This window comes from Saimiri boliviensis, chromosome 13 (genome assembly GCF_048565385.1).
Source record: "Saimiri boliviensis isolate mSaiBol1 chromosome 13, mSaiBol1.pri, whole genome shotgun sequence".
Taxonomy (NCBI): domain Eukaryota; kingdom Metazoa; phylum Chordata; class Mammalia; order Primates; family Cebidae; genus Saimiri; species Saimiri boliviensis.
The window spans coordinates 109,770,958-109,793,567 of NC_133461.1; the positions used below are offsets into that span (position 1 = coordinate 109,770,958).

At 35.7% G+C, this 22,610-nt stretch overlaps 1 protein-coding gene across 2 annotated transcripts in view; it reads left to right on the plus strand.

Annotated features, from left to right (window-relative positions):
- Window positions 1-22,610, plus strand: part of CSMD1 (CUB and Sushi multiple domains 1) — a 2,098,967-nt gene that overhangs the window by 584,595 nt on the left and 1,491,762 nt on the right. For both annotated transcript variants that reach the window (XM_003940706.3, XM_074384178.1), the window contains exon 3: window positions 6,132-6,244. In XM_003940706.3, the coding sequence (XP_003940755.2) occupies window positions 6,132-6,244 (113 nt within the window). The remainder of the gene's footprint in view (window positions 1-6,131; window positions 6,245-22,610) is intronic.

Below are 22,610 nucleotides of genomic sequence, written 5' to 3' on the forward strand. Positions count from 1 at the left end.
AACTGACACAAGAGCAGAAAATCAAACACCGTATATTCTCGCTCATAGGCGGGTGTCGAACAATGAGAACACATGGACACAGGGAGGGGAGCACTACACACTGGGATCCGTTGGGGGGAAATGGGGGAGGGGCGGGGGGGTGGGGAGGTGGGAAGAGATAGCATGGGGAGAAATGACAGATACAGGTGAGGGGACAGAAGGCAGCAAAGCACACTGCCATGTGTGTACCTATGTAACAATCTTGCATGTTCATCACATGTACCCCAAAACCTAAAATGCAATTAAAAAATATATATATATTAAAGATATTCAAAAAAGAAAAAACAAAACAAAAAAAAAAAAAACAAGATTCCTCATTCTCAACCTGCATGGAGTAATGGCCATAAACATTTAATCACACATTCAGCTCCTGAAAGTTCTTTATGATCAATTGGATCCAGTCATCCTTCTACATCCCGGTCAGCTAATATTGAACCCCATTTTTTGTGCATACAAATAGGAATGATTCTATTATGTTCTAGCTATTTGAAATCATGTCACATGGATTTATTTTACCTACATTTGTCAATATTAAAGTCTCCCAGACCTCTAAATAGTAGTGCTGGCATTGGTTTTATAAACAGTTAGTATCTTGAACTGTGGTCAATATCATTTGACCACATGCCTTTATAATCACAACTCTTTATAAAACTGAATGAAGAGGACATGACATTGTATTTATTTTAAAGTGTTATTCCATTATTTCATACCTAAACTTATGTGAATAGATATGCAAAACTTCAACATGGACAATTACTAAATGAAATTATCCTCAGCAGTTTTTGTTCAGCTTTTAGAACTTAATGAGAATGTTTTGTTATTAAATAGCAATATTTTTGTTTCTAAATTATTTTAATCTTAATATTTTCTTGAGTACGTCTCAGACTCAGCCTTTCTGATCTATTTTTAAATTAATTTGATACCATTATAGATTCACATGTCCTGGTAAGAAATTATACAAAGAGTTTCTGTGTATTCCATACCAGTTTCTCCACTGGAAACATCTTGCAAAACTGTTGTATGGTAATTACACTATCAGAATATTGATGTATTACAATGAAGATATGGACTCTTTCCAATCGTGAGTATTTCTAGGGCAACTGCAAGCAACAGTTGCGTGAGATGATAGTTGCATGTTTACATGTTTGGTTTTTAAATAAAATGTCAAACTTCTCCAGAGTGGCTGTACCATTTTACATTTCCACTAGCAATATAAGAGCAATCATTTTTCTTTATATTCTAGCCAGCATGTGGTTTTGTAATTTTTTTTTTTTTTTTTTTTTTTTTTGAGACGGAGTTTTGCTCTTGTTACCCAGGCTGGAGTGCAATGGCGCCATCTCGGCTCACCGCAACCTCCGCCTCCCGGGTTCAGGCAATTCTCCTGCCTCAGCCTCCTGAGTAGCTGGGATTACAGGCACGTGCCACCATGCCCAGCTAATGTTTTGTATTTTTAGTAGAGACGGGGTTTCACCATGTTGACCAGGATGGTCTCGATCTCTTGACCTCGTGATCCACCCGCCTCGGCCTCCCAAAGTGCTGGGATTACAGGCTTGAGCCACCGCGCCCGGCGGTTTTGTAATATTTTTATTTCAGCCATTCTGATAGGCTGAAATATCATATATGATGGTTCTCTGTGGTTGTAGCTTGCATTCCCCTAATGTCTAATGAGGTTGAGTAAATGTTCACGTGCTTACTTGCCTGCTGATGTCCTTTAGGTCATATGACTCTTAAGCTTGTTGCCTGTTTTCTAATTGGATTGTTTTTTGCTGTTGAGTCTTGAGAGTTCATTTTATAGTCTACATACTTACCTTTTGTCAGATATTTGGTTTGCAAATGTGTTCTCTTCGTCTACAGCATACACTTTTATCCTCTTAAAAGGGTCTTTCGCAAAGCAAAACTTTTTCAGCTTTATGAAGTCCAATTTATTAACTTTTCTTTTTCTGGATTGTAATTTTGGTGTCAAGTGTAGAAACTATAGCCCTAAACTCTAAAGAGTTTACACTGTTTTTTTTTTTTCTAAGACTCTAATCGATTTATATTTTACATTTATATTTGTAATCCACATTGAGGTAATTTTTATGTAAGGTGTTAAACTTACGTCTAGGCTTTTTTGTTCTTGTCTTTGGATATCCAGTTGTTCCGTTGTAATTTGTTCACTTTTCTATGAAATTGTTTTTGAATCTGTTGAAATTAAGTTGGAGATGTTTGCTTAGGCTTATTTCTGGCTTCCTTCTTCTGATCCATTGAACTATGGGTTTATTTCTGTGCCAATCTGTCAATTGCCAATACCAAATAGTCTTAATTGTTGTAGGTACAAAAATAAGTCTTAACATGAGGTAAACTAATTTTCCTACTTTATCCTTTCGCAAAATTATTTGAGCTATTCTGTTTTGCCTTCCTATATACATTTTAGAATTATATTTCCAAAAAAAAATCTTGCTGAAATTTTGGTAGAAGTTGTGTAAAACCTGTATCAATTTGTTGAGAACCTATGTCTTTACATTATTGAGTCTTCCAATTTATTGACATGGCATATCTCCATTTAATTAGCATTACTCTGAATTTTTTCTTCAACATTGTGTGCTTTTCTGTATATACTGCTGGGCATATCTTGTTGTATTTATATAGAAGCTTTTCTTTTTGAGTTATTGTAATTGATGTATTTCAGACTTTGATGTCCACATGTTCATTGCTAGTATGCAGAAATACAGTAGATTTTTATATGTTCATTTTGTGCCTGTGCATTTGATGACATCAAGTATTAACTCTGTGAGTCTTCTTGTAGACTCATTGGCATTTTCTATACAGATCACCATGCAGTCTGCAAATAGTGGTAATTTTATTTGTTCCTTTCTGACCTGTGTGCATTTATTTTCTTTTCTATTACTGTATTCATGGCATCTTCCTTCACAATATTGAATAAGAGTGTTCAAAGCAGATATTTCTTGTCTTGTTCTTAGTCTTACATAGAATCAGTCTTTCACCACTAAGTAAACTGTTATCTTTGGGCATTTTTTTTTTTTTTTTGGAGAGAAATTCTTTGTCAAGTTGGAGAAATTCCCACCAATCATATTTTACTGAGAAGTTTTCTCATGACTCAGTGTTTATTATTGTCAAATGATTTTTTTCTTCATAGATTACTATGATCTTGTGATTTTACATTGTTGGCCCATTAATATTGCAGATTATATGGATTAATTTTCAATGATCGAACCTTCTTATATTCCTCTAATAAACACCATTTAATCATGGTGTATAATTCTTGTTATGTTGCTTACTTCTAATGTCTCTTACTTGGTTCAGGATTTTTGCATTTATATGCATGAGAGATACTGTTTTATTTTTCTATTATCTGCGTTTATCTGATTTTGATATCAGAATGTCTTAGTCTACTTAGGCCGCCATAGCAAAATCCTATAAACTACAGGGATTAAGAAACACTGGTTTATTTTCGCACAGTTCTGGAGACCGAAAGTCTGAGATCAGAGGCCAACGTGTTCAGTTCCTGGTGAGGGCTCTTTTCTTGACTTGTGCACAGCAACCTTCCTGCTCTGTGTTTACTGGACTTGTCTGAGTATGTGTCAAGGGAGAAAGATATTTTTCTGTTTTCCTCCTTTTACAGGCCACTAATCCTATAGTATCAGAGTCCTAGTTATTTGACACCATTTAACTATAATTCCCTCTGTAAAGCCCTATTTCCAAATAAGTTATGTTGTGGCTTCAATATGAAGCCCTTGAATATGAATTGGTGGGAGGAGCATAATTCAGCCTATAAGGAAAGGGTAGTGTCAATGTCACAAAATTACTAAAAAGCAATCCATCTACTTAGGTTTTCTGGAAGAGATTGTGTGCAATTAGTGTTAATTCTTTAAAGTGTGCACAATTGGTGTTAAATCTTTAAAGGTAGAATTCTCCAGTAGGAACATTTGGAACTGGAAATTTATTTAAGAGAAGTGTGAATAGCTATAGGTCAATTCACATCATGTACTTTTTCATTGGTTAGTTGTAATTGTTGATTTTTCGAGTTAGTGGCCGACATTGTCTTAGTTGCCAAATGTATATATGTAGTTTCTTACTATCTTTTTTGTCTTCCGAGTTCATAGTAATATTTAATGTTTAATGCCTAACAGTGACTCTTTGGACCTTCTGAAACTCCCAATTTCTTAGTCACTCTATCAATTTTACTGATTTTTTTTTTTTCCAAAGAACTGGTTCTCTGTTTCATTATTTGTTCTTTTTTCTTTAAATTTTATTGATTTCTGTACTTTCCTTGTTTCTTGCTTTCTGTTTGCTTTAGTTTCATTCTTTTTTTTTTTTTCTGTTACAGTTCTTGAGATGAGAATTTGGATTAGGGATTTGGGAGTTTTTCTCTTTTCTAACTTGTGTTTTTAATACTATCAATTACCTTCTCGGCACTGCTTAACTGAGTCTTAAAAAAATGTTGTATTTTATATTTTCATTCAGTTCACGTTTTCCTTGAGACTTCCTCTTTGATCCATGTTTTATTTAGAAGTGTGCTGTTTTTCCAAGTAATTAGATATGTTTCTGTCATATTTATCTTATTAATTTCTGATTTGATAGCACTGTGGTCAGAGAAGGCACTCTATATGATTTCGGTTATTTTAAATGGGTTGAGGTTTGTGTTATGGTCTATAATATGGTTTATCTTGATATATATTCTATGGGCACTTGAAAGAAATGTGTACTCTGTTCTTGTTGTGTGAAGTGCTCTATAAATATTGATTAAATTCTGTTATTATATAGGGTTGGTGAGTTCTGTAATCCTGCCGGTCTTCAGTCACAGGAGAATTTAAACTCACTGTTGTTTTTAATTCCTTTCTGAAAGCCATGTTTGCTTTTATTGAATTGCCTTCTGTGTTGCATCAGATAACATAGAAATCACAAAGCAGTGTCTGACGGTGTGACAGTGATTTCTTTTTCCATTCATCAGTCATTTAGTCATGTGAATGAAATATCTGGAATTGGTTTGGATCGGTATCCAATGAGAAAAAAAATTAAAAGAACAAATGAGTCTCTTTAAGGGGATTGAGTTAAAATATAAAGAACAGGCAGCAGATACTGCAGTTTACAAAGATGAATGTGATTTGAGAGTTGGTGAAGATCCCTGCTAGTTGTACCAACTACGAAAGCTGATAAATGAAACACAGGCTTGGAAGGAGGCTCCTAGGAGGGTGAGAAAGGATAGACCAGCCCGCACAGGGCAGGAGTTTGTGGATTTTTTAATAGAAAATAAGCTACTTACCAGGATGTAGGTCTTCTTAGCATTCTTAAGTTGGGAGTCCTACTGAAGATTGCAGAGCTGTCTCAGGATTTATTTGCCCTCTAGACAGCTCACGGCCTATTGCATGGGGCCTTTGCCATCCTGGTTATCTCACTTTCCACAAGAGCACTGCTCGGAATCTCGCTGAATCACAGACTGTTTTACAGTCAACTCAATGGCTTTGTAATGCTTTAATGTTGGAGTGTACAAATGTTTATACACACTTGCACACGCCTTGCCTGTCATACATATACACACACACACACACATATATATACACATACACACACACACAGAGACACACACACACACACATATATATGCATATATATATATATTATTAGAAAACATTTAAAATTAGAGAATTAGGAAAAAATAGATCATGCATGCCGGGCTTAATACCTAGGTGATGGGTTGAGAGGTGCAACAAACCACCATGGCACTCCGTTACCTGTGTAGCAAGCCTGCACATCCTGCACATATACCCTAGAACTTAAAATAAAAATTCAAAGTAGTTTGCAGTAGATAACAGGCATCCAAAACCAAGGAGCATTTAAGACAAGGGCATATTATATAGATCAGTTTTTTCAACAGTAAATTTTCTTAAAAGTTAATTAAATAAACTCTGATACTTGAAAACGTTTGATTTCAAATACATACCAACCAACGCCATATGTGTGGATTATCTAAGTGTTTAATGCCATACTTCAAGTGAGTATACCACTGTCAAAGTTATTCTGTGACTTCATCACATAAGCTTTTCTAACAAATTCATGCTTTTAACTCTCTTCATGTCTTGTTTTAAATTTAGATTATCGGGGTTCGAGCTGCCCTCCTCTATAGTGAGCACAGGATCTATCCTCACTCTGTGGTTCACGACAGACTTCGCTGTGAGTGCCCAAGGCTTCAAAGCGTTATATGAAGGTAGGAGATGTTTTGCGTTTGGCACAAGCATTCACTGTTCAAATGATCTAATACATGGTACTCTGGAAGAACAATGAAAAAGTACACTGCTCTGTCACAGGTGGTTCTGTGGCATAGACATTGGCTTCTGTTTAATACACTGGTATTGGGTAACGCTGTTAGAATCGCCAAACGTTCAACCCCAAAACATCTCAGTTTTTTTGCTTATCGGTGGAACTTTTCTTGTTTGGATTTTCTTTTTGTTAATTTGTAGTGAATATGTTTTGGGACGTTTGAATATAAACTTTTAGCCCTCTTGTACAGTGGAGAGTTTATTTTTAATGCAGAAGGATTTTATTACCTTTTTGGCTGGACAATTATATTGATAGTGCTTCAGTAAAGGAAATTTCATTAAATGAGCTTTTGTTGTCATAGCTGAAATTTTCAATAGAGAAAATTAATTTGTTGTTACTGTTGTTTGATCATGCAAGGCATAGAGATTTTATCTGTATTCACGTCCTCAGATTTGTGCCTCGATACCTTTGGGATATTGCTATCATTATTAAAAGAGCTTTTGGCAGATTTTTTTTTAAGAAGCACAGATAGAACTTTGGAAAAGGAAATGATATTTTTAATTAGGTTTTAAGAAATTGAACTAGTAATACTTTAAAGGCTGAGGCGTGTCTACCTTAGTATTGTTTAGCTGGAGATTTTAAATTTTGTTTTACATGTAATACAAGAGCCATCGTCTTTAACACAGACTCTGGAGTCTGTAAACTTAAAAACCAATCTATGGATAGAGGTATAAACCAATCTCTATTTACAACACATGTTGTTTACTTTGGATGTTGTTCCATGCTAAGTCACAGGTTTATATTCTTGTTGGGAATTCTCTGTTGGGCAAAAATGATATTTTGTGGACGGTTACAATATACTTGTGGTTTGTGCAAATGAGTTTGGATGTAGTGAAATTATCAGAAAATAAAAGGGTAGTAGGGTCTCTTTGCAGAGACATAGGAACAAATAAGTTCATCTTTCCAGTGAAAGGTATTTGTGGAGTCATGCTGAGAATGGTGTGTGATTCCACCTCTAGTGTCTTGCAGGCCATGGCATTTGTGCATGAGCCAGCATCAGTGGCTGGAAAGTGTCTGTCACCTTTAAGTATGTTACTGTCAAGGAATAAGTTAATCTTTGGAAAGCAACAGGCCAATTTCACATCAATGGATGTTACTAGCTGTCAGTTTTGATTTTATCGACGTATCACTTCATACAAACCCTAATTTCCTATAACTTCATTTCTTTTAGAATATTACAGAAGCATCTCTAAAGCAGTCCATACCTGCTCTACGCAAAACGTAATTGTCCAGTTAACATACGATACTTGTTCAGAACATAGATAATGGTTTCACATTTTAGAAAACTTGGCAATTTCCCCCACCCCACCCCCACCCCATAAAGTTGATAGTTGAGAACAGGTGTTACTAGGTTCCCAAAATTAACGTTGTGAAAACTGTTGCTGCTGAGAGATTGCCACGTGAATAATTCGGTCACAGGTTTCTGCACTGTTGTTGGTTTTACTGACGGTCATGATGGTGTAATAAAACATACAGGACAAGATTGTCTACGTTGGAAAAATATCTGCGTTACTCCAAAAGACCAACTGGAAAACTTACTAGGAAATGGAATAGGACCATAAGTTAATTTACCTGTATTTATTTTTTAATGTGGCTATGTCGAAAATCTTTTTGTGACACTGTAGTATGATGTTTACAAGTAAAGTCAAACCTACTTTTAAAGAAAAAAACCTGTTAAAAAGGTGCTGTTGGCTAAACCAAAATGGCGTCCAGTGTTTAATATCTATATGTTAAAATGATTTATCAGTTAGCTTTAAGGTCTCCTGCAAAAATGAATGTGTATTATCAGGAAAAAAATTAACAATTATAGTCTTAAGTGGAAGATTAAAGAAAAGAGAACTGATTTAGAGGAGAGGAGAGCTTTCATAGCAATTTTTATTGTAAGTACCCAACACTTTAGCCATAAACTTTACACAACTGTAACTTACCAAGGCAATGTCATGGGATTTTATTAAAAGTGCATATAATAAGCCAATATACCTATTCATACATGTATGTGAAGCAGGATCAATTCTAGTGGTCAGAAAAATATCTCAAGTTGCTTTAGAATTACAAAATTATTTTTCTGATGGCTCAGATTTCCTTCTTTCCTGTTAGTTTTTGTTTTGAAGAGACTGCCCAAGTATCCTGTTATTTGACCCATCAAGGAATTTGTGTGAGTCAAATAATAGAACAAAATATTGATGTACTATTCAAGACCTGTAAAGGTAACTGGATTTAGATATAAAGTGAGATTTTATGTTAAAATAAACTCATATTATTTTCTTTCAATTAAAACTAGAATTAGGCAGTATTTCTGCAAAGCAGTATAAATTTTTAATTGAAATTTACTGGCTTGAAATGAGAAAAGTCTTCCAAACTTCTAAGAGCTATGTAAACATGATCACCTTGGAAAGACACAGAATCTGAAAACTGAACTCAAGTGTTTTCTGGCAGTATTTTGGAAATGGCATTATTTACATAAGTTATTATTCATAAATGAAAATATTAAGCTACATAATGAGTATGGAAAGAATAAATTAAAATATTGTAATTAACATGTTCAGTCCTTGAATTTAACTCAGGAAATCCAGTGAGAACGTTGACAAAGCTTAAACTAACAGTGATTATTTACAGTATATTACTTTCGGAATATAGACCTTAGCAAGTCTTAGCAATCAAGTGTATAGATTAAAATTAACCCATTTTTAACTGCTAAATCCAGAATAAAATCACAGTTACTTAATACAGTGTTCGTGTAGGATTTTACTTGCTAGTTCTATACTTGGATATTAGTTTCCATTGCAAACCAACAAATTTGCATAACTGATAAGTTTATAACAGAAAATACTAGAATTACATAGAATTTACAAAGAGAGAGATTACTATTCAAATTACTACATGTGCCCAATTTTGAATTTCTATGTATAAATTTTATATATTTGTGTATTTCTGTCTTCTATTATCGAAATCTTAAATATTAAGAAAATATTATTTTGTCATCATGCTTAACTTTGTTTGAAGAAAAAACATTAGGAGGTCAGAAAATTGACAAGAGACAAAGGCTGACAAGTATTAGTCTTGAGGACACTGAAGAAAACATACGGACTAGGCAATATACAGTTACCTAAAAACAGTGCCCCAGAGAGCCTCTCACGCTGATGGACTTTATATGTTTTTTTTTCTTTAGGTTTTAAAAATGAATTCATATATTTTATAATGGTTTTTCTTATTAGTAAAAATGTAAGCTAAAGATGGAAACATGAGTGAGTCTATTATCAAAACTCTTGGACTCAAAATGTTTGTTGTTTTGGTTCTAAAGTCTAAATACGTATTTTTTAAATCAATTTTAGTGCACATTTTTATTATGAATGTCATTTCAAAGGTTTTATAAACTATTTGGTAAAATCTTTATAGAGGGACTTCAATAATTTAAATACTGGTCATATTTTTAAAATCTTGCTTTCACGAATTATATAATATAGGTTGACTTTTTCGTTCTTTTTGTAAATAAGTTTTTTTAAGTTACATTTTTTATGGTCTAGTAGCTTGTGTAAAATAGAATTTTTGTACGTAATATAACTTGTTTTTGGATAGAAAGCACCGACTCTAAATCACAATAGTGACTCCCATATTTATTAACTAGAATCAATACTTGCTTTGTATAGAGCATTTCTCCATAGAGTAAGACAATTCTATAGATTGGTAGATTGGACACAATTTTTTTTTTTTGTAACACTTGGCAAAAAGCTTTATTCATGGGACGGCAGGACTTTGAAATAAACCTGAATGAAATTATGCATTTTGGTACAGATATTTATAATAAAATTGACAAGGCCGAAGAAAAGTTAAATTGGATTATTGATTAAAGCAAAGCTGATAAGAATGGTAGGAACCTATTTGTATTAAGATTTCTTTAAATATAGTGACTGATATGGTAATTAAAAAGGAGAAAATATAGTTAAATGCAAACACATGTATCACATTTTAATTATAATGTACTAGTTTTACATATTCAACATTTGCCTCAGCTTCACAAGGGGCCATCTGTAAATAAACTTGTTTTAAATTTCATGCATAAAATCTCTAACAATCTGAAAGTACCAGACATTTTAATGAATAAACAGTGGAGATACAGTGAGGAGGAATTCAACAATACTAAATAACAAAACTGTGCTTATGGCAGAAAACTATTTTTCATATAAATAAAATAGCTTATTGATTGGAGTGGGAAAATCATTCCTCCATGAACATGGTGTAAGAAACTCAATGAAATCTAAAGGAATTCTTTCACATTTGTTTTTGTCTTAAAATCATTCGATCAGTTATAACATTGTGTTCTACTCATTAAAGTCCATGTGAATAGATGGGTAGATGGATGGATGATGAAAAAATGGATGATAATGTAGGTAGACAGATGGTGGATAGACGGATATATAGGTTATGGATGGTCTTAAAATGGACAGATGTGTAGGTAGATAGACGACAGACAGATAGACAGATAGGTAGATAGGTAGGTAGGTAGATAGAGAATGGTTGGATGATTAGGTAGCTAGATTTGTTGGTTGGTAGACAGACAGACAGACAGACAGACAGACATGCCCTGGACAGTGTAAAGCTCATACCTGCCTTTTCTTATTAAATCTTGACAGAAATTGTCTAAGTGAAGTAAGGTGACCTATCGGATAGAGAATGTGAAGTAGTAAACTACAGTATTTTAGCTTGCCAAGATCAATAGCTGCTAGGTAATGAAAGCAGAAATTACTCACATGTCTACGCATCACAGAAGCCGCAATCCTCAAACGCTCGCTGTTTCCTCGTGTGTATTTAAGTTTATGTAAACACATGTACACAAATATACACTCAAAAATGCACACATCTATACACATGTTCCCACATAGATATGGCTGTCTATGCTTACATATGCACACACAGGGTATAAGTGGATACACAGATTTGCTCATTCATTTCTTCTCTCATTTATTTACTCGGCATTCCTGGGGCCTCTACCAGAGAAAAAATACTGAGTTAAGTTATAGGAACACAGAGATCAGATGAATAGGGTTTATTCTCAGTGACTAGTGGAGGAGAATGAAACAATCCAAGAGAATATTAGTGTAATTTGGTGTGACTCAGTAGTCATGCCAGCTTTACAAGAGAGGGCAAAACAGGAAGGGAAAGACCTGGTAGAGACCATCACAGAGTGGACGCTTGGGCCGCAACCTGAAGGACGTGTTCTCAAAGCTCATGTGCTAAACGCCTACTTTGTACCGGACCCTGAATAGAAGTTCTCAAGGAAGACAGACAATAGAAGGATCTTTCTGAGTGAGGAGGGACACCTGCAGAAGCATGGAGGAAACAGATGGCTGTCTTAGAGAATGCTCAGCCAGCAGTGTGGGGAGCACAGGGAGGTGATCGTGAGCCTGGGTTCTTGGGAGCTCAGAGAGCCTAGAGCTGAGCCCTTGTGCCTTATCTCAAGGTTAGGAAGTTGAGCTTATGTTTTCTTATCCTTGCAATAGAAAACTTACTCTGTGAGATCCTTTACAGAAGGCTGAATTACTTTCACTGGACGATGAAATACAGTATAGCATTTTTGTTTGCATATGCTTCTGTGTGACCGCTTATCATCTTTTGGCTATTAAGTGATAGTTAGAATGTCCCAAAATATCTGCAGGCAAAAGACAGCACATGGATCAAATGAGTTCTGAATTCTCACAGCACTTCATAGAAGCCAGTAGGTGGCACCTAAAATGCCTGCTCTGTGGGTCATTTCTCTTTGTGCACTTGAGGGCAGTAATTAAGTCTAAGGAAAATTTGAATCCTTGACACTTGGCCCATGAGAAATATTCGAAAATATTTTTGATAAAAATCTACACTTGCCCCTAACGTAATTTCAGCTAGTGGTTCACATTCCTTTCCTCAAAACCCAAAAGGAAAATTACCAGTAAGTATTGCAATTGAAAATTTGAATGTGATTTTCTCTCTAGTGGACACACCCACTCATGCAGAAGTTTCTAAAAAAGAAAAAAGAAATCACTGAACTGATTTAAAGATAAAGATATTGTATGATCCACAATATGGTTCATAGTTTATGGCTTTCAAGCTGTGGATAAGCATATCCTCTTAAAATTTTTGCTCTGTGTAGGACATGAAATGTAATCCTCACAAACAGAAAATGAGTGAGTAGTATTGATTAATCCATTGAACATTTATTTTATGGAAGAAAATGGCCAACACTTTCATGTATTCTTTGAATTTTCACCAGAGAAAAGTGAATCTTGGCTGCTAAGGAGACCTTTTCTTCAGGTTTTAGGAAGTAATTAACGTTAAGGGTGGGTGGAGCTTCCTTTTACCAGGTGTCTCTCTGTTGGCTGAATACATGTGGCATTTTCCTCTGACACTTCCCTCAAGCAGAATTTTCTTTCCTTTAACAAACCTGTGGATCCGGATTTAGAAAGAGCAGCTAGATTATTACCCTTCAAGCTCAAAGCTTTATTTAGAATGTCAGCACTGATTTATTTCTCCCTTGAAGTGATTACCCAAACGCCACCTGAATTAAAGCATCAGCATGCACGATGCACCTGGCAGGATAGAAATGCTTCCTTTTCAAGAAGGCGAGCGAGGGAGCAGCAGCTGGCTCTCCATAAGCCCACACTGGAACACTGTTTTAGATGTATAACAATGATGGAGCTTGAAAGAAATGCAACATTTCCATAGTTACTTTCCTCTGGGGTAATTAGGTAACTTAGACTGGTAAACCCTGGTATCCTTTTTGCAAACGCTCTCCTTCCTCATTTGATAACAGGTAGAACTAGGGTCTTCACCTTACCTGTCTAGAGGCTTCGTTGCCAGAATCTGCCGAAATCTTTCCTTTGTCCTCCATTTGCAGGGATTTTGAACACTCGTTATATTAGAACCACGAATCAAACTTTGTGAAATGACATTTGAAAATATTCACTGGGTAAGTTCTAAAGATCAGTGATATACCATTGCATGTATAGTCCACAACACTCTCTTGTGTAGTTAAACATTTGCTATAAGGTTAGATCTCATACTAAGCATTTCTGCTATAATCAACTAATTTTTTGTAAGAAAAGTATTACTGCTATGAGTACATCAACACTAACATCTTCTAAAAGCAGGGATATAGCAGAGATATAATTGCCCTCTGAATGTACAACTTTAAAATAATCAAATGGTGAGAAGAGAGATGCTGAACTGTAGTGAAGAAACAAATTTAGCCAATGTAGCAAGGCTTACATGCTGTCTGTAACTTCCAATGTGTCTGATAGAATGAATGAATGATACAATTGGTTTGGGCAGCCCCATGAACCTCGTAAAAGTGTATTGCCCAAGGAGAATGTGCCTCATTTAGTATTAGCCTCAAGGAAAGGAAACCTTAGCCAGCTGCCAGTTGTTCCCGTTGGTTTGATGGTTGCAGTCAACTCACCAACCTTCCCTGGGATGTGTGTGAATATAGGGTGTTAACTCGAATTGTTCTTGTCCACTGTGAGGCTATCCATATTCTATAGATCGAACTTTCTTAGTTTGAGGGTCATGAAATATCTCTGTCTATGAAGCTGTTAAAATATATGCACAACTTTGTATGTGTGTTTTTTTTGAAGAGTATTTTATAAACTTCAAGTTGTCACAAATTTCCTAACTAATAAAAGATAAAAATGGCTTCTGTCCATGGGTAATGTAAGCCCTGCTAACCTGAGGCATTAGCCTTTCTTTTATCTGATTGTTGTCAGTTATCTTAGGTCTTAACTTTTTCTTGTTCTGAATTCCTTGTTCAAATAGGCATCCTTCCATTACAGTTTGCCTTCACATATAGGCCTAGAGTGATTTAAAAAAAAAAAAAAAAAAAAAAAAAAAAAAAAAAAAGAACTCATGTCAGTGTAAATAGTCTAATTCCTATGAACTTTATTTTACACTTTGTCTTTATATGTTGGTTATGTGAATTTAATTAACGTACATTCAACCCCGACAATGAATCTTCTCTCAGCATCACAAAATGTGGTTTCTGATTCAATTGAAAGAGATCATTGCCTATTCAGTAAGAGAAATTCCATTTGTGAGGCTGTATTAGCACATTCTTGTATTAATATAAAGAAATACTGGAGACTGGATAATTTACAAAGAAAATAGGTGTAATTGGCTCATGGTTCTGCAGGCTGGACAGGAAGCAGGGTCTTGGCATCTGCCGGGCTTCTGGTGAGGCCTCAGGAAGCTTCCAGTCATGGTGGAAGGTGAGGGAGGAGCTGGTGCAACACAAGGCAAGAGCAGGAGCAAGAGAAGAAGTGAGAGGTGCCATGCACTTTTCTGTTAACTTTTGGTGAACCTTTTTTATTGTGTCCAGGAGAGTGCCAAGGGGATGATGCTAAACTGTTCCTGAGAAATCCACCCTTCGGGGATCTAATCACCTCCCACCAGGCCCCACCTCCACTTTTGGAGATTACAATTCACCATGAGGTTTGCACATTGGCAAATATCCAAATTGTATCAGAGATACATTGAGATATTTAGGTAATCATTGCCCTGGCTGCATACACACACACATACATGCATGCACACACACACTGTCCTTGCTATGTTGCTCTGTATTTTCTATTAAGGCATCGTAAGAAAACATTTTCTTTAAAGTTCTAGTATTACTGAAAATGATTCCTTTTAGTCCTGTATGTATTGCTCTCAGGAGATATGCGTGGTACATTAAAGTGAAAAAATGCAATATGATTCCATTTTGGTAAAGATATAAATAAAAATGCATAGGTATGTGACTGTCCACATATGTGTGCATTCTTATATCTTTATATGTACAAATACATAGCATACATATGTATGCTTTTATGAGTATTCAGAAAAGTGCAGGGGAATATGTGAATTGTGAAAATAAATTACTTTTAAGAAGAATGGAATACTGGGAAAAGGGATTGCTGTATTTTTTTCTAAATAACTGTTATTCAGCTCATTGCAGTGAGCACAGAAAAAAATGAAATAAGGAACATTATAGAGTAAGAAATGTCTGATGAGGATGTGGAAATTAATACTGTTAAGTGGATCTCTAGCTCTTAATTAAAATTTGAATGAAATATAGAACCAAGTAATTAAAAGTCCTTCACTATGTGTTTTTTTCAAATGGTTACGTTAATGAATCCTAAAACCAGCACTGTAGCTGATTTTTATAAGAGAAAACAAAGTGTTCTTGTTAGAAATCTACTCAGAGAAATAATCACTTGTCTACAAGGAATATAGTCAAGGGCAAGGCAATTCCATAGAAGAGCCGGTTTCAGAATCATTTTTCAGTGACTAAATATATATTAATGTTTGTACTTTACGGGTTTCCTAGTTCATTTTGTGTTGCCATATTACTTGAGACTGGGTAATTTATAAAGGAAAGAGATGTATCTCATGGTTATGGAGGTTGGGAGGTTGAAGATCAGGTGGTCACTCTTGGAGAGGGCCTTGGGATGCCTTATAATGGGGGCAGGGGAGAGGGCTATCACATGGTGGAGAAGCAAAAGGAGCATATGTGCAGAAGAGGTGAGACACAGGGGCAACCTCCCTTCATAACAATCCACTGTTGTAAGAACTAACTCAGTCCTGCTAGAACAAATCTAGTCTGGAGAGAAAGAGATTCATTGATCTTATTAACCTCATTGCCTCTAAGGCCCCCACCTCCCAACCTTATTTCATTGACAGTTAAACTTCGACATAAGTTTTGGTGGCTACAAACCATACCCAAACCACTGCAGAGGGGATTCCCAACTCATGAGTTATTCCACTTGCATTTCTTAATATTTTGCATCTTAATCATAACTTAAGTTGTATTCTACCACTTCTCTCCCAAGATTTTTTTCTTTTTTATCGTTTTTTTTCCCCAATAATCATTCTCTTGTGTCAGAGGTAAATTTCTCTAAGTTTATATGCATATACATTACATTTGGTAATATGAACTCTCAGAAAATGATTGAACACCAAACAATTGGTCGTTATTTAAAATGAACTTTAATAAGCAAAAATGAGACTGCATGATTTTTGATAGTCTGTTTCTTTCTTTTACGGTAACTAGAAATTAGATGGCTTTCTGTTTAAACCCGTCGGATACTGGCTATATAGTATTTGGACACTAAAAATGCAAAGTTTTAGGGTAAATTAATTGTTTGGACGTGGATGAGGCCATGAATTCTGAGGTGTGGGTTCAATCCAGTTTCCCAGTCCCTGTGAATGTGACTATTGTGCTAGTGACTTAGCCCTCGTTACCTCAACTGACTTTCACTTGTAAAATGAGAAATAGTACCTACCTTAAGAGTTGTCATGAGGCTTACAGAATTAGTGATGTAAACTGTTGGATTCAGTATCTGGTTTAGAAAACTTGGAATTTCTTCTTGCATTAGACCTAGATTGGCCTAGAAGATGGCCTCAAAGAATATGCAGCATGGTTCTTTCTTCCAATTTATGCATGAGATTACATTCTCCTGTGACACTTATGCCCCTCTCATTTTGTGCTAAATTTCTCTTTGCCATCTTATTCTTGGGAAGCCTGTGTCTACCTCTGTCCCACCTGCTCCTTTTCTATGCTTTGTCTCTTTAACTGGTTTGTGTTTTGTTTTGTTTTTGTTTTTGTTTTTTTTAAAAAAAGTAGTCAAATAATGATGAATCTATGTTCTTTGAAGTCAGAGTGCAGAGAACAAATTCACCCCTGCTGAAGTGTTGAGTGGCATGTTCCGAATTTATGATGAGCTGGAAAGTTAAGTATTTTGGCCTGGGTTACATTTTTAAGGTTCTCAAATACCACCTCCTGTGCATAGACATTCTTGCTGTTGTTTTGTTTGTTTCTGCTCTAAAATGACTTAGAGGAGTAGGGGGTGACATTCACTGAGAAAAGATAGATTATCTTTTGTTAGTTTGAGGCAATTCCAGGAAAAGATGTGAGAGAATGACATAGATTTGGATTAAGAGAAGAAAAAACACTGACATGCATTGACTTAAAGAAAGCCAAGAACGCTGGAAATAAACATTAAGTATCTAAATTACAGCAAAATCATATTATAGTTTCATAAATCAAATTCTTTTTTATTTTGTAGATACTTTTTTAATGTGCCCTCTGAAAGTCATTTTGTAAAAGATAGGTATAGTACATTAAATATAATTAATTTAGATGCTAAGCTTTAAAAAACTTCACTGTCTACTATCCAATAAATTCAATGCCAAATGTGGACCCAAATGACAAAAAGTGATACAAATATTTGTTTTATTTTCAGAGTTCTTAAATCAGTCTACAAAGAATTCACAGTTCATCTCTGTTTCTGGATTTGACTGCAACTTGTAAATTTGTTGTTTTCGACATTCTTGCTACCTACGCTTGATGGTTTACTGAGAATCAAACAAGCGTCTTAGTGATCTGTGTTTCTAAATCTAAGTATATTTTTCAATGTATATCTTAGTCTAAAAAGTTTCCAGCTTTATTGTGCATTTATTTTCTTTAAATGAAGGCAGAAAATTGCAATCGATAGCCTCACCTGAGCAATAGACATACTATTGACCTCTACAAAGTTCATATTGTGAGAGGTGGTCACATATGGGCTTATTCTTGGTTCCAACAAAATGAACTATTGATTTCATTGATCAACTTGAAAGGTATCATATAGGGTACATTTTCCATTATCAATTATTTCTTATTTAAATTGCTTCTTTCAGATTTCACTCCTTTGTGCAAATCAGAGTAATGTAAACCTAATAGGAGAATCTTTGATTGTGTCCAAGAATTGATAAGAAGCATGTGATATAGAAGTAAAATTAAGCTACAAAATACAGTTAATAATTCATGCAATTATTTGTGTTCTCCCAATTCTTTTCTTTGAAATCTCATCATGGAGAATCCTTCTTTAGTAGGATAAAATGCCTCTTTCTTGACAGCAGAGGATGATATGCCCTTTCCACGTAGCTTCCCAGTTTGTTTTAAGTAACTTCCTCAAAGACAGTTTTGACACTCGTTCTTCAAAATACAACCTTCTATTATTTCACACCCTCTGGGGAGAGGGCAACACCACCATCCACAAAGGAGAAATGGCAGGCTGGGGGCTGTCACCTTGCAACACTGATTTGTATACATCTGACTAAGTGTTGTAGTCATTTTAATCCAGTGTATCTCCTAAGCTTCCATTTTGTTTTTCCAATCCAACATATATTTTTTGTAAAACATGCTTTTAAATATTAGAATAATGGAATGGAAAACTACATGTGGGAAGGGGAGGAGGGTGAGTAAGTGGACAGCTGGTGTGTGGGGACTTTGCGTTTTCTCCTGTGATTGTTTGGGTGTAGGAGGGTAACAAATTGGAGACTTTGTGCAGGAATAAGATGCTGAACACATTTCAGTCTTGGATGTGTTATCCATCTGAACTCATAAAGATGAGCTTTCAACATTCCACATCTGATTTTTCATTTTTTAAGACTTTCACACTTGCTCAAAACCTTGCCATATGCTACAATACTGACATACCAAAATTTATGTATTTACTTGACATTTTTTAAAGGAATGCTGAGATGCATGAATCATGGAAAAAGTATAGCTTTTTATAAGTATAGTGATAACAAATTTATATTTATATTAACTTCACAAAGACAAGGACACTAATAACTTGTATTACAGTGAGTTCCAGTATATTTAACACTGAAAACCCTGGAAATTTAAGTGAGGTATCATTTTACTTATAAATTACTGTATAAAATTAGCATTAGATATCTATACTCTGAATGGAAATACTGTAAAAATACAACACAATTCAATGAAATTTATTGCCTTACGATATTATATGTAATATTAACATTTTACAACATGCTTTTTGTTTTAACCACATTTAATGTAACTGTTTCCATTCTCAGCAATCTTAATAGAAGATACCTTACAGCCTGTTAAACCAGACTCATAGTAACAATTGACAGTTTTTTAAGAAATGTTATTATGTACGTTTTCATTTCATCCCATATATATTGTAGCAGGGATTTTATTCCTATGAAGTTACACTAAAAGATACGATCATTTTTCAAAATGTTCCATTGACATCCTGTGGCATAGAAGAGCTGGAATTGAGGGGTGCTCACTGGCAAACTTTTTTTATAAAGGGCCAAAGTTAAATATTTTCGGCTTTGCTGCTCATCTGGTGTATGTGGTTACTACTCAAGTCTGCTGCAGTGTGAAAGCACCATAGATAGTACTTGAGTGAGCTTGGCTGTGTTTCAGTAAATCTTTATTTACAAGACAGGTGACCCATTGCCATAGTGTGGAATCCCAACCCAAAATTGAGAACATTTTTTTCTTTAGGAAGCAAGATATTCTTGTCTTCTAGGTCAGCTTGGCCTTATTATTTAACCTACTTTTTCAGTGCACAATAGGCAAACCAAGTGGCCCTCAGTAGGAGCTGTATTTACAGTGGCCACTGAGAAGCTTTGCAGTAAATGACAGGAAACCGTCGTTAGTCACCTTCATCAAACATCAGATGATTCAGGAATTCTAGTAAATTAATTTTTTCTTAGTTGACAAACAATATATTCTCTGGCATCATTTGGACATCACAAGCTTTTTTAACATTTTCTGTGTGTAGTTTTTGTGTAAGGCACGGCCAGGAGGAGTGTCTGTGCTTCCTGTTGTGTGGCCAGTCCCAACCTTCTGTCACTTTCCTGGGTGTGGGTGTCTCACACATCTCAGAAGCTCATATGCCTGCAGAAGAAAGGACTATGTGCTCCTTAAACTTCTTAGAATGAAATGTAGTGCCAACTAATCAAAGTCCTTGTTCCCATCTAATTATTGCCCAGAGGATGATGAGTAGAAGATTTATCAGAAATTTGACTCTTAGGGTATCGTTTTTGTGAGATTGGGAAGAAAAAGTTGCTTCATGAATCATCTAATTGTCTTTTAAATTTCCCTAAATTGTGTCACTTTGAGTGTGTTGGATTCACAACTGGAAGCCCAATTGCAAAGAGTGTGTTTTGTTTGAATTGCACTATTCTGGGGCGGGGGGGGGGAGGGGGCAAATGCACCAGGAGAGCCACTTACCCCATTTTGGGGGACTTGGAGCTCAATACAGTAGAACGCGGTACCAGTGGAAAAATCCTACTCAGCATATCTAAATTCTAATGTGTGCACGATGATGCTCACTGCCATCTGACAGCTGTTTGGTTTCGCTGTGAAATGAATTAGTGCTGTCATTTTACTAATAGACCAAAAATAAAATTGCTGGCATTGTTTCCAGCAGCCCGTTCTAACCGAAGCCAGTCTGAATGAATTGCCCTCTCACTCCTCAGTCATGCCTGTTACAGGACAAGCTATCAGAACATAAGGCATTACTCAGAATACTAATTAAAAGAAACAAGATGCTCTGTGGAGCAAATATTACTTAGGATTGACCAAAAATAACCACATGCGTTTCTAAAATGGTGAGCGGATAGTTTCTAAGGCGCGTCTTGGAGGCTCCACTTCAAGGCATTTGTATAAAATCACTGAGTGAACTCAAATACAGCTTCAAGTATTTCTGGGGTGTCTGGTAATGCACTAACTTCAAAGATGGTTTCATAAGAAGCAATAGACATACCCTGTCTTATGGAGGTTAGCAATGAGCAAAGTGTATCATGCATGGATAATGCAGTGCTGTGCAAAACCTTGTTTATCTTTTTCTTTTTGATTGTCAACAACCAAAGTCATGTTTTGTATAGTATATTTGTGAATCCATGATGATGGTTTCATGGCACTTAAAATTTTTTTGTTAAACTGCGGTGCTGGGTGTTGCACATGATCTCACTTTACTCTTTCAACCACGCAACTATAAATGGGCATTAAAATCTTCATCTTATGATTGACAACTGGTAAAGCAACCCTCTTATGTTCACACAACTACAAGTGATTTGTGCCAGAATCTAAAACCATTTCTAAGAAAATTTGAGAAGCAAAACAATAAAAAATTGAGAATAAAACTAGATGGAAGTTCTTTTGCTGTGCTAAGATAGTATCATTTTCCTTTTTTGACTTCTCTTTTTGTTTTTTTAAGTTAATTTATTTTTATATATATTGCATTTTAGGTTCTGGGGTACTTGTGAGGAATAATGCAGGATCGTTGCATAGGTACATACATGACAATGTGGTTTGCTGCCTCCATCCCCATCACTTATATCTGGCATTTCTCCCTATGCTATCCCTCCCCAACTCCCTACCCCCACTGTCCCTGCCCTAGTCCCCTCCAACAGACGCCAGTGTGTGATGCTCCCCTCCCTGTGTCCATGCGTTCTCATTGTTCAACACCCACCTCTAAGTGAGAACATGCGGTGTTTGGTTTTCTGTTCTTGTGTCAGTTTGCTGAGAATGATTGTTTCCAGATTTATCCATGTTCCTACAAAAGACATGAACTCATCATTTTTTATGACTACATAGTATTCCATGGTGTATGTGTCACATTTTCCCTATCCAGTCTATCATCGATGGGCATTTGGGTTGGTTCCAGGTCTTTGCTATTGTAAACAGTGTCACAATGAATATTCATGTGCCTGTGTCTATAATAGAACGATTTATAATTGCTTGAGTATATACCCAGTAATCGGATTGCTGGGTCAAATGGAATTTCTATTTCTAGGTCCTTGAGGAATCGCCACACTGTCTTCCACAATGGTTGAACTAATTTACACTCCCACCAACAGTGTCAAAGTGTTCCTTTTTCTCCACATAATCTCCAGCATCTGTTGTCTCCAGATTTTTTAATGATTGCCATTCTAAGTGGTGTGAGACGGTATCTCAATGTGGTTTTGATTTGCATTTCTCTCATGACCAGTGATGGTGAGCGTTTTTTCATGTTTTTGGCCTCACATAGGTCCTCTTTTGAGAAATCTCTGTTCGCATCCTTCACCTACTTTTGAATGGGTATGTTTGTTTTTTTTCTTTTAAATCTGTTTGAGTTCTTTGTAGATTCTGGATATTAGCCCTTTGTCAGATGGGTAGACTGCAAAAATTTTTTCCCATTCTTTTGGTTACCAGTTCACTCTAATGATGGTTTCTTTTGCTGTACAGAAGCTCTGGAGTTTAATTAGATCCCATTTGTCTATTTTGGCTTTTTTTGCTGTTGCTTTTGCTGTTTTAGTCATGAAGTCCTTGCCTATGCCTATGTCCTGAATGGTTTTGCCTAGGTTTTCTTCTAGGGTTTTTATGGTTAGCCCTTGTGTTTAAGTCTTTAATCCATCTGGAGTTAATTTTAGCGTAAGGTGTCAGGAAGGGGTCCAGTTTCAGC